The 12,939-nt window shown below is 49.7% G+C and overlaps 2 protein-coding genes across 4 annotated transcripts in view; one reads left to right on the top strand and one right to left on the bottom strand.

Moving 5' to 3' along the window:
- invs (inversin) overlaps positions 1 to 11,099 on the top strand; it is a 79,770-nt gene extending 68,671 nt beyond the window's left edge. For all 3 annotated transcript variants that reach the window (XM_069194996.1, XM_069194995.1, XM_069194997.1), the window contains 5 exons: positions 251 to 510; positions 1,447 to 2,086; positions 6,248 to 6,459; positions 8,843 to 8,947; positions 9,821 to 11,099. In XM_069194996.1, the coding sequence (XP_069051097.1) occupies positions 251 to 510; positions 1,447 to 2,086; positions 6,248 to 6,459; positions 8,843 to 8,947; positions 9,821 to 9,936 (1,333 nt within the window). In that variant the 3' untranslated portion in view covers positions 9,937 to 11,099. The remainder of the gene's footprint in view (positions 1 to 250; positions 511 to 1,446; positions 2,087 to 6,247; positions 6,460 to 8,842; positions 8,948 to 9,820) is intronic.
- A 111-nt stretch (positions 11,100 to 11,210) lies between these two features.
- tex10 (testis expressed 10) overlaps positions 11,211 to 12,939 on the bottom strand; it is a 38,965-nt gene continuing 37,236 nt past the window's right edge. Inside the window, exons 14-16 of the mRNA XM_069194998.1 lie at positions 12,128 to 12,315; positions 11,592 to 11,802; positions 11,211 to 11,493 (exon numbers count right to left, since the gene is read on the bottom strand). Coding sequence (XP_069051099.1) covers positions 11,380 to 11,493; positions 11,592 to 11,802; positions 12,128 to 12,315 — 513 coding nt within the window. The 3' untranslated portion in view covers positions 11,211 to 11,379. The remainder of the gene's footprint in view (positions 11,494 to 11,591; positions 11,803 to 12,127; positions 12,316 to 12,939) is intronic.

The raw sequence follows: 12,939 nt of genomic DNA, 5'->3' as shown, positions 1-12,939 counted from the left end.
TTAGATCACCTGTTCCATGTACCATGGCTGCAAAAGCCACTTTAAAACTTTGTTCTTTAGAAAATTATGTTTTATAATCAACCGGTTAAAGCTATAACTTGTTCCATAATTATGTTTTCGTCAAACCGGGTAGGGCAGCATTTGTTATTCGTGATGTTTATGTGGTGTGCCCTTCATGGGTTCATGGGTGAGTGTCCAGTACCCTCTGTCCCATTTGCCGACCCCAGCGTGCTGTTGTCTTCGCTGACAGGAAGCGGGAGGAGGAGCAGAGACGCCGGGAGGCGGAGCAGCAAGGTCTGGAGGCGGGGAAACCAAGCCAGGGGGCTTGGCAGCAGGGTCAAGAGGAGGAGCGGCAGGGTCCGGTGGACAGATTGGAACCGAAACTCAGGTCCCTGTCGGTTTCGGACAGTGGCAGCAGGGCTCCTGGGGTCCACGCCACCCCGAAACCTTTTGGGGCAGAGCACAGTCACAACACAAAGGGCAAAGTTGGGGAGCCCTGTCGAAACAGAGGTACTGTGATCCACAACAGAATTTGGTTCCATATCTTCATGTCTGTTACAGGATAAATCAGATATCATGCATGATCCAGTGTTATTGTATAAAGTGGGTACTGTATCATTAATTCTGTTACTTAGTCACTCCTTAGGCCTTGAGCACTCCTGAAGGACCATAGCTGTACCACTCTTTCCTAAAGCTCTCTCACTGCTCTCTCTCTCTGTGTCATGCTCCATTCCTGTCCCTTTGTTTATTTGAGCCAGCAGCCATATCACCCTGCAACTCGCAACTGGCAGCCCACTGAAGCTCAGCAGATGTGAGCCTGGTCAGTACCTGGATGGGAGACCTCCTGGGAAAAACTAAGGTTGCTGCTGGAAGAGGTGTTAGTGGGGCCAGCAGGGGGCGCTCACCCTGCGGTCCCTGTGGGTCCTAATGCCCCAGTATAGTGATGGGGACACTATACTGTAAACAGGCGCCGTCCTTTGGATGAGATGTAAAACCGAGGTCCTGACTCTCTGTGGTCATTAAAAATCCCAGGGCTTTTCTCAAAAAGAGTAGGGGTGTAACCCCGGTGTCCTGGCCAAATTTCCCATTGACCTTTATCAGTCATGGCCTCCTAATAATCCCCATCTATGAATTGGCTTCATTACTCCTCTCCTCCCCACTAATAGTCAGAACGCTGATGTGTGGTGAGCGTTCTGGCGCACTATGGCTGCCGTCATAGTGGGTGCTGTTGGGTGCTGCACATTGGTGGTGGTGGAGGGGAGTCCCCATTACCTGTAAAGCGCTTTGAGTGGAGTGTCCAGAAAAGCACTATATAAGTGTAAGAAATTATTATTATTATTATTTCTCTGCCCCTACTTGTCCCTTTCACTTTATTTCCTCCTATTCTTTCTTTTCATCCCTCAGAAGATGACCCCCCTTTCTCATGGTGTTCCTTTGTCCAATCAGAACGCAGGAGCAGATCTGCCAAGAGCGAGCAGAGGGGGAGGACTGCTGAAGTTCGAGCTGTGCCTGTCCTGCCCCCCAAACCTGCGGCACTAGCCCCCCCTGAGAAGGACACTCCCCTCTCCCCTGGCCCCTCGAAGAAGTCTCCTGCTTCCTGTAGGAAGGGATCTGTGGACAGGGGTGAAGAGGAGGCCCACTCAAGACCAGCGCGCCAGACAGGAACCCCCCCAAAAACTACCAAGGGTGCTTCTAAACCAGAAGGGAAGAGTCTAAACAGCGAGCGTCACTCCCCAGCAGGCTCCAGCAGGCCAGGTAGTGCCAAACCTGGCACCCACACGGCGGTGCCAACCCCCAAACTGGCCGCCCCCGTCACCCACACCCCCACCCAGAACACACAGCTACCTCCACTGGCACCCCGCCACCCCCGGAGCCAGAGCCACCCTCCTCCTTGCTCGGCCCCCCGGCCCGACCGGCCCCTCCCTGCCCCGCTCCCAAAAGCCCCCGCGGGACCCTGGACCAGCGGCAGCGTGGAGCTGGTACCCCTGGAGCTGCGGCTGCAGGTGGTGGAGAGGGAGCGGAGCCGCAAGGACCTGTTCAGGAGAAAGAACCGGGCGGCCAGCACCATCCAGGAAGCCTGGAGGAGGTGAGGGATCTGCGCGCGCCGCTATTACTGACCCACGCGGGCCTATCCCAGAAAGCAACGGGCACAAGGACTACACACAGACACACACAGACACACACAGGCACACACACACACACACACACACACACACACACACACACACAGACGCACACTCACAGGGATCATAGTAGGGCAGTGCAGAATGACCTTACAATTGGCATTGCTGCTTGTGATGTTTATATATTTTAGATGGACGGGACTTTATGTATGTAAATCTTTTCTTCTTAATTTGTTCATTTAACTCTTGTTCCTTCAATGGACTTAACTCCATTTTTTCCACCTGCTGAAAGCTAACACTTTAGCTTTCCCTCAGATTTAGAATGTTTAAAAAATGTTTTAGATTTTATAACTGAGTCCCTTCCCTACTGATGAAGTGGAGGCAACGACTTATCTTTCGGCCGAAATGATCAAATTCAGTCAAGTGATCGATGACAAAGATGGATTGAGAATCATCCATTAAAAAAAAGTCAAAGTAAGGGAAAGTTATCACAGTATATGATAAGAGTCTCCGATCAGATTCCTAATATAAACGATCCTGTACTCTACGCGGTCAGTGATTTGGCATTTACAGAGTTTCCAGAAGGCAGCATTTGATAAGAAGTGTGCCCACTCAAATCTGAGGCTGAGCAGTGAGAGTCTGTGTTGATTAACTAGTACTGTTCCACCTGGCAGGACAGGAAGCAAGCCGTTGGCTCATCCAACGATTGAATGCACGACTGTTTTTAACTAAAATAGCAGGTGTCCCTTGGAAAATGACCCCATAGGCTCCTCTCCTGTTGATCATTTTTATTGCCCCCCTAGTAATCCCAGTGTTCAGCTCTGCTGTCTACACCTCCTTACTTCACGACGAAGACCGTGCCGCAGAGCAAGGGCAAGCCCGCCTTCCCCAGTCTTAACCAGCAGGCCTTTGTGTCCAGCGTGCAGCACATGAGCACAAATGAGGCCTCACATCACAGCTGTGGGGGAGGGGGATCGATAAGCCATTTGACTGGAGTTACAGAGAGAGAGGCCTGGCGCTCAGCATGGGCTGCAGCTGGGAGTGCTGTCTATGGCTTTATAATGACGGGCTCGGTGATCGATAGGGACGACTTGGGCAAGCGCGCTCTGGCGAGGGGGGGTGATGCAGAAGACAGCAGTGACTGGTCTTAAGGGCTGATGGTGGTTGTTAAATATGAGCAGCCTTGAAGCAGGGGTAATTTACACTGCCATTTTCTGTCAAGGTTAAATGGCTGGGAACCTGCGGTCCTCACCAGCGGTGTCGCATTCCCCTGTCACTCCAGTCAGACCCACTTTGACTCCACCTGGGGGCTCTGCTGGCGCAGTTAGCGCAGACATCCGAGTCTCAGATGATCACATGCCACGTCATGCCGCAGAACGCAACATAGAAGAGGAAAAGTGGTTCAACCACTTACCCGATCCTCTGATGCTGCAGTCCAAAACAGCAGATGCCTCTGCTCCACCATGTTATTTCAAAGGCTGATCCTGCAAGCGCTCCCAGGATCCATTCCATCGGCATTTGAGCGTTATCTGAGAAAAACCCTTGAGCAGGGTTAGATCACATCAAAACCCCAAACATGGCACTGGCGATCCTACAGTAACATACAATTATTTCTATACGAATGGAGACCCATCGGGCTTGTTTGGTGAACACATACATGTGTACTTATCTTGTGGCATGGACTTGTACATCCTGTAAGGCCCTGATGCCGATTCGCAGGCAGGAGGTTGACATGAATATCCCAGGTGTGGGAGAGTTGTGGAAAAGCTGGATGAATGGGAATTAGGATCAGTGGATCAGAGGAGCTAAATAAGTGACAAGAGCCGATCGGTGGAGGCTGTGTTTTCCCCATCCGAAATCATTTTGTTTGCTCTTACGTCTCGATTTGTCTCGTCTTCACCCTCTCCTCTGAGTCTCGGTGCTCTGAGCTGATCGGAATCTTAGAAAAACTCTTGATCTGGCCAAGTGGCATTAACGGGGATGCTGCTGTGCAGAAATGGCTGGAGTACACACTGTGAGAACTGGCCATCACATAATAACAAGATAGTGCATATACACAAGCATGTTCATATCTGGTGGCTGAGGCTTGTACATCCAGTTGGTCCAGATCCCAGAAGGTTGATGTGAATACCCCGTGCGTGGGCATGTTGTGGCAAAACCGATGGGAATTCGGATCAACGCGTTGCTGTGGGACTGCAGTTTTTTTACCCTGGAGTGATGGTCAGACCATGGTTGTCCCATAGTCTTCTTGTTGAGGAGTGACAAGGGCCGATCAGGGGAGACTGTGTTTTCCCCCCATCGAAAATCATTTTGTTTCATCATTCCTCTCGATGTGCCGCTGTCTTGTTGTGCTCGTCTCCATCCACCTTCCCCACCGAGTCTGTCGCACTTCTCTGTCTTCTGACAGTGATCTTCTTACAGATCTCACCAAAGTGCAGAAAGCTTTCAGTAACGGGCCTTGAAAATGGTCTCTCTTGTGGCTTGGAGACATGTGGTGCCCATGTGCGCCATGATCCTACCCTGTCCTTGCCACCTTCATTCTCTGTGACCAGACGCCTACTTACACTTCAACACCTAAGGAGCTGGAAGAAAATGGGGTTTTAATTCAAAGAAGCATTTACTTTTAACGAGAGGCTAAAAGTTCACTGTTGGGCCCTGCAGCGTGCAAGGCACGGTAATTGTTTGCACAAGGCTTTTGTTGATGCCAAATGTATCTGTGATTTCTGGTGTTCTTTCACAGAACTGAAATTTCTTCTTTTTTTACAACACTGTACAGCACTCGGCATCAGCATTTTACAGCACTTTAACAGAAATGCTGTAACTGTCTTTTTATAAATGTAGTCTGGCAACATTCATTCCTGTATACAGAATTGTTTTTGTATAACATGTATGCACTTAAGAACATTTACAAGAAAGTTTACAAACAAGAGAACATGCAGGCCATCTAGCCCATTTGGTAGTTAATTGATTCAGGAATCTCGTCTAGCCGTTTCTTGAAAGAAACCAGGGTATCAGCTTCAACAACAAGGCTGGGTAACTTGTTCCACACTCCCACAAACACAACAAAGTAAAGAAGTGCTTCCTGTTCTCAGTCTTAAATGCACTTTCATGCAGTGACCTCTGGTTCATGTTTCATGGTTCATTTGGAAGAAATCTGCTGGGATGTCTTTAAGGATCTTGAATATGTGAGGTCCTCTCGTAATCTTCTCTTTTCAAGACTAAAAAGGTTCAGTTCCTTCAGAATATCCTGAGTGTAGGGCATTCCCTTAAAGGGAAGTCCTCATTTCTCATACTGGTTTTTAAATCTTGGAAATTCATTGACCTTATAGACTGTATAAGGTATATATTCATTGACTGTGGAGAGAAAAATGACTTGTTTTGAATTCAGCTTCAAAGCGTGAAAAAACTGTAAGTGGCCATGTTGTCACAGATCCCTGGTCTCGTCACGGGAAAGAGTGAGAGTTTGCACGAGTGTGTGCACGAATAAGAACAGGTTGTGCAGCAGACATTTCACCTCAGAATTCCGACGTGATCTGCATGCAGAGTTAACAAGAAAGTAGCGCTTGTTGGAAAAAGTGTCTCAAAGTCGAGAACAGTATTTCTGTTGGATTAAATGAGATGTATTCACGATCCTGCTTGTTCACAACGTCATAGGGCTGTTTCAAGTCACCGGATGTTTTCTTGCCTTGACCTGAATCGCAGAACACGGTGCTGCACATACCTGGAAATTTAGTCTATTTTGTGGTGTAAATTGGAAGTTTTACACGTTACTGTGTACATTTTACTTTTATTGTGGTTTGAGCTGCACTCATCAATGCTGATTCTATCTAACCCTAAAATATAAAAATAGTGCTGTAGTTCCTACTTAAAGCCCCAGAATATTTCTGGCTGCTCTTCTCTGGATGGATACCAGAACAGCAATGGTTTTTAGAATGTGGTGATCAAAATTGTACTCCAGTTGTTTTAGCTGTATGAACAGAAATCCGCATGAGTTTTTACAGTGTGCCAGAGGCTACTGCAGCACAGTCTGTAAAGATACTGATGCCCTCCCCCTCCAGCCCTGTTCACCCTGTGCCCGTCCCTGTCTCTCTCTCTGTGGCTGGCTGTGACTGCGTGCGCCTCAGATTCCACGTGCGGACTCAGCTGAGGGCAGCGATGCGTGGTGGCCCAATGGGAGCAGCGCCGGCGGAGGCCGCAGCCTTGCTCATCCAGCTGCTGTGGGGCAAATCGCTGTACTCCTGCCCCGCCCACACGGCACCCAAGACCACGCCCACCACCAGAGCCCCGCCCACCCGGGCCGGCGGGAGGAAGAGCTCCGTACTGCAGAGTATCTACGGTAAGAGACAAAACCCCACAGCCGGCAGCTAGCTAGTGTGTGAAGGTCATCTGCAATACCTCCAAAGCAACTAACAATGGAGCACAAAAGCGGAAGGGACTTTTGCTTCTCATTTAACATCTCCTAGGTTATAATTTGAATGGGAGATGGCCTTTTAGTCTGCTAATTTGCTTCTAGCTCATTGATCCTGTCATGCTTTCATCTGGGAAGTCAGTAAGGAGGAAACAGGATCCAGTTTTCGATCTGCACTGAGGAAAGCAGGTCTGACCTGGCATGAGACACGGCTTTAATTAATAATAATAGCTAACACTTATATAGCGCTTTTCTGGACACTCCACTCAAAGCCCTTTACAGGTAATGGGGACTCCCCTCCACCACCACCAGTGTGCAGCCCCACCTGGATGATGTGACAGCAGCCATAGTGCACCAGAACGATCACCACACACCAGCTCTCAGTGGGGAGGAGAAAAGAGTAATGAAGCCAGTTCATAGATGGGGATTATTACTGTAGGAGGCCATGATTGGTAAAGGCCAATGGGAAATTTGGCCAGGAGGCTGAGGTAACACCCTTACTCTTTTCAAGAAAAGCCCTGGGACTTTTAATGACCACACAGAGTTAGTACCTTGGTTTTACATCTCATCTGAAGGACGGTGCCTTTTTACAGTATAGTGTCCCCCCCTGCTGGTCCCACTAACACCTCTTCCAGCAGCAACCTTAGTTTTTCCCAGGAGGTCTCCCATCCTGGTACTGACCAGGCTCACACCTGCTGAGCTTCAGTGGGCTGCCAGTTGTGAGTTGCAGGGTGATATGGCTGCTTTAGGGATATTTTAAAAGCTTACCTGAAAAAAGAGATCCCAGTTAGGAGATAACACAGGACTGCTCCACTTACAGTACGCAGTCCTGCCAGACAGCAACCGGGCCTCCATTGTGACACACAGTCATGGAGACGTTACTGACTGAGTAAAACATTTATATGGGATACCCCATTTAATAAAGCTGTGGTCAGTTTTGTGTATTCATGCACCGCACCTTTTAGCACAAGATTCCCTCAGTCCCTAGACTGCATATTGTCATCACAAATGTCCAAATAAATAAATGTTAATTTAGGAATTGCAAACCAGAAAATGGCCGCTTTTCCTAGCAGGCACTATAGTCCTCAGCGAAGTGCTCAAGATCATGGGTCTCCCGGAGCACGGGGCCAGCAGGGGGCTCTGTAAGATTGTGCCAGGCCGGGCCCCCTCGCCCTGGACACGTCAGACGGCGCTCCGCGGTACCCGGGTCCCCAGCGCCACTCCCGCCGCCACAACAACAGCTGAGAGAGCGGCAGGTTTCGGTCGCGGCGCAGAGACGGCCTGGCCTTTAGCAGACATGAGCAGGTGATGAAGGGAGAGGACGGGGGGCCGGCTGCCAGCTCTCGCAGACAGAGGCTGCCTTCAGAGCCGGGCGGCTGCCCCACGCCGAGCTCCCCCGCCCCCCCACCCCCGGCCCGAGCTGACAGGCCTGGCCTGTGTGAAAAGTTCAGCGCTGTCAGCGGGAATGTCAGGGCACTGTCTGCAGCTCCGAACTGCACTCCACCTCCACTCACAAGACGACCCAGCGCCTGCCCAGAAGGGCTGCATCGGACGTTTGAAACTGTCAGGTTTACAGGATAATTATCCTCAGACTCACCTTGTTTTAATTAAGACGGTCAACGATACATCATATTTCTACCCTCATGAAATATGCTCCCGTACGTTTTCTGTGATCACAAGCCACTTTAGAGTTTTACGGTGCTGTAGTTAGCACCACAAATAAGAAGTCTTATTTGTTCCCTTAGACAGGATATGTGGAGCATTGGACTTGGGCTAAAAGACTCTCATATAAAGAAATAGTGTGTTAAAGCAATGTTAGTAAAGGCTTACAAACTATTGCACTACAGCTGTTCTACAACTTAATCAGAGTATGTAAACACACTACTGGGCCTCAGAGTGGTCTACTGACCCTCAGAGTGGTGTACTGACCCTCAGAGTGGCGTACTGACCCTCAGAGTGGCGTACTGACCCTCAAGAGCGTTGTACTGACCCTCAGAGTGGCTTATTGAGCTTCAGACTGGCATACTGGGCCTCAAGAGCGTTGTACTGACCCTCAGAGTGGCGTACTGACCCTCAAGAGTGTTATACTGACCCTCAGAGTGTTGTGCTGAGCCTCAGAGTGGCATACTGGGCCTCAGAGTGTTGTACAGCAGGGGTGATGTAACTGCTACGCCTGCAGACCCAGTAATGGGGAGGTGTACATGTACGGTACGTTTGGCCCAAGGTTCAGTCCGCCATCACTGTGCCATGTTGGTCTCAAGTTTTCACTCCAGGTTACAGCCGTGTTTCTCCTGCTGGTTTTGTGTAACAGGGGGATCCCAGGCCAGGAGGGAGCGCTTAAGCAGAAGTGCGGTGCTGAGCTCTCGCAGCCACTCCCAGATCCTGCTCGACCTGTCCCTTAACCCGCCGCCTCGCTGTGAGTATGACAGTCTTCCCAGCTGTGATCCTGGAGGTGCACACACCAGCTGAGGTCTGCGTTACACAACTGAACCCTTCACTGAATTAATAACAGTTCAGTTTGACTGCTTTTAGCCGTTAATGCACGGATGCTGCCATTTAACTGTTGCATTTCATAAACAACATAAAATTTCAAACTTTTATATAGAAAAAAACTTCCAAATACTCTAAACAAGCAACTTATTAGTTCAATTAAGACTGCAATTAAGTAATTAAGCTCAAGCTGGAATGTAAACCAGCCGATGTGTGATCTCCAGCTCGGGATCTCCTGTACTAAGCAGTGAACCTTGCATCACACCTGCATGTGGCCTGTGGCAAGGTCTTGTCTGCAATTAACTGTCAATGTTTTATATAACGATTTAGAGTAGATAGGGGCATTACTCTGAAGCAGGATTGCAGAATTTCAGGCTTTGAGGTTAATGGATATAGTCTGCTTTTAATGAGAAATCTTAAATATGTCAAGCTGAAACTATTTCCTTAACTGGACCAGTTGAGTGCAGCTGCTAAGTCAAAGAAGCCTCCAGTACAGAGTCTGCTGGAGCGTGATACCTCTTCAGGACTAGAATTGTGAAGCGCTCCATCAGAACTGGCCCTGCCACTAGGTGTGAGTGGTGTCCTACAGCTGTAGACTGCTTCTCCCTGTACACAAAGTACAGGAGGAGAAGAAATTATAGGTAAAAAAACTGAGATAATGGGTAATAGGCAGAGATTAAACTATACAGTGTATATGATAATAAAGATGTATAAAAATGGACAGAATAAGAACAGAGAGGAGGTGTAACAGCCAAGTCCAGCCCTGTGGTAATGTGTTCTGTGTGTGTTTTTCACACAGTGAGCAGTGTGGGGTGTGTGCACCTGTTGGAGAGCATGGGCCAGGCCAAGCAGTTCTCCTACCACATGAGGCCTCACACCACTGCTCGCAGCAGCAAAACCAGGGAGAAGGAGTGAGACAGAAGGAGAGGCTCGGCTGTCCATCGTGACTTCAGGGATACACAGCGCACCAGCGGACTGGCACACACATGGCCTTCTTCACAGACCAGGCTCTCAGAGCAGTGGACAGGGAATGAGCCCCAGCAGCAACAATACTCACACAGCAGGCAGAACTGCCACAAGGACCGTAACCAAAACTAAACTCAAAGGACGTTGGAATTTCCGAGAAAGTATATTCGTCGACCTGAGATCAGTGGGTATAGTCTTTCGTTCGTCCATCCCTGCACAAACTCTAGCCACATTGGTCAAGCTCAGGAGCACAAAATACCTTAATTTGTCCCTTAAGTATTCTTTGGCTTTAAGGGGGCTTGAGATGCAGGTTAGTTATCCTCGGGTAGAGAAAAATACATGTAAAATGCTTAGCACTTATGTAAATACATAAGGTGTTTTTGTGCCAAAAAGTCATGTGCATCATGAGTAAAGATTTTGGTTTAAACTAGGGTTACCTTTCTCCTTGTGTTAGCATGAGGAAGACTGATTGAGAACTTGCACAACTAGACACAAGACTCCAAGTAAAACACAGATAACGCCGGCCAGCATTTTGGAGGACCAGCTGTCTGCTCTACGCTGTGCAGAGTCGGCAAGAGGAGCCCAGTATCCCCCCCAGAGACGCTTCGCGACACCGTGACGCAGCGCCCAACCTGCGTTAAAATTCACATCTTCGCTGCACAAGCGATAACCTTTCCCGCAGCAGGCGTCTGTCAGCACCAGGTCATAGCGCAGTCACACCTGCAGGGCCGGGCGGAGCTCAGCAACACAGCTGCTGGTATTTCCTTTTGAAGAGCTAAGCATTTTAAGCAGCTGAGGCTTTGAGTCGGCTCATTCACCCCAAAATAAATCTGCCGTTGGCTAATGTAGATTAAATTGAAGGTACAGACTCCTGTAATATACACAGTGAGAGGAAGACTTACGTGCTTCATATATTATTTTTACTATCAGTCTATTGTATGATAAAGGTCAAGTTAATGGTATTTTATATACTTACAGAACAGAGTTATTAGCTTATACGAGTTGAACCGTGCCTACATTTAGTAACCATGAACACACTAGGAAAGTGGTCAAATTGAAATGCTTGTTCAGCATTTTTTTCATGAAGATAAATACTGAAAATTCAAAAGCTGGATTGTGTTACGAAGTGTTTTCTTATTGTATAGCATTGATGTTTTTCCTGCATCATCATTCACAGTACAGCATATCTTTTTACACACATCATTTAAAAAGTCTCCAAGGAATTTTGCAAAGCTTCACTTTTTTTTCCCCCTTAAACGACATTTATTAAATTACCAACATACACTGGATCGGTATTTTCCGAAATGCAATCCCTTGGCCCTTCAAGGCAAACGACCATAAAAAAATCCGCTGAAAAGAGAAGAAGGCCGGCAGGCCCGCCTGTGGAGGACGTCAGCAGGCGTCGCGGGGCCCTGCCGCTCCCCGGTGCTGGCCTGACAGGGCGACGCTGTAGCAGTACAGCAGGTCAGTCAGCCACTGCTCGCGAGCCGCCCCCCGACAGCAGCGCTGCGGAGACACAGGACACGGGACCGGCTCAGAGCCGCACGCTCGCGCCGACCCGAGGGCCCCCGGGTCGAGCCGCGGCAGGCGGAGACGTTACGTACCGTGAGGTCCTGGACGAGGTGCTGCAGCAGGGTCGCGTTGGCCAGCATGTGGTTCCGGAGCTGGCTGTGCTGGAGCAGGAGCCGCAGCAGCTGCGCCACCAGGGGGAGCTCTTCCTCGCCGAGCTCCGACGCCTGCACGGCCTGCAGCACCAGCCGCAGCAGCCGCGGCACGCCCCCCAGGGCGCCCACACACGCCCCCCACACCGCCTCCCTGAGACACAGACAGACACGGGTCAGCTGCACTGCCAGATTTCCCACTGGCCCTTACCAATCATGCCTCCTAACAATCCTCATCTATGAACTGGCTTCTTCACTCTGTTCTCCTCCCCACTGATAGCTGGTGTGTGGTGAGTGTACTGGTGCATTATGGCTGCCGTCACATCATCCAGGTGGGGCTGCACATTGGTGGTGGTGGAGGGGAGTCCCCATTACCTGTAAAGCGCTTTGAGTGGTGTGATCAGAAAAGCACTGCAGGAGTGTAGGGAATTTATTTTAATGCTGATGCCATTATTTTGCCCCCCCACCCGGGTCCTGACCTTTTCTGCGAGCTGTCCTGGGCGGGCGGCTCGTGGTCCAGGGAGAGCAGCAGGGTCAGGAGGCTGAGGCAGCAGCTCGCCAGGAAGCGCAGCAGCTCCTCGCTGGGCAGCAGGGAGGGGCCCAGGAGCCGGGACACCGATCGCAGGAGGGCTGCCGCTGTGCTGTCGGGCACCACCTGCAGCCTCGCCTGCAAAGGCACGAGGCCGTGTGAGAGACAGGAAGGCGGAGAGACGCTGACTGCGTTGACCACACCGCAGGCCTACTTTGTTTGCCATAAATACCACAGAATATAAACTTCAGCAACACTCTGTTATCAACACTGAGATGCAGCGGCACCGTTTTACTGCCCTCAAACTCTCTCTTCTAATTCACACTTTATGGATTGAAACTGTTTTTCACAGTGGAAGACGGGTACCATGGGTACTCGTAAGTACAGCCATGAAAGAGATTAATCTCCACCTTCCACACGCAGTAGTCTAACCGCGTTCATCATCAGCTCTCTTTCAGTAACCGCTTATCCGATGCAGAGCTGCAGTGGGATCGCAGGAAGCTGTGGGTGCGAGGTGGGATAGACCCCGGACAGGATGCCAGTCCACCCCAGGGAACACACTGACACAAACTCACAGCAGAGCTGCTTTTTACAGCAGCCAATTATCTACTTAACCTCCCTGCATGTCTTTGGACTGGGGGAGGAAATCCATGCGAATACAGGGAGAACATACAAACTCCACCCAGACAGCACCTCAGCACCGATCTAGCCATGTTCTTCATCTCTAAATAGTTCTAAACTATCAAGAGTGATTTTTACTGC

The sequence above is a fragment of the Lepisosteus oculatus genome, chromosome 10 (assembly GCF_040954835.1).
Source record: "Lepisosteus oculatus isolate fLepOcu1 chromosome 10, fLepOcu1.hap2, whole genome shotgun sequence".
Lineage (NCBI taxonomy): Eukaryota > Metazoa > Chordata > Actinopteri > Semionotiformes > Lepisosteidae > Lepisosteus > Lepisosteus oculatus.
The sequence above is the reverse complement of the archived record's forward strand: the minus strand, read 5'-3'. Positions and strand labels throughout refer to the sequence as shown.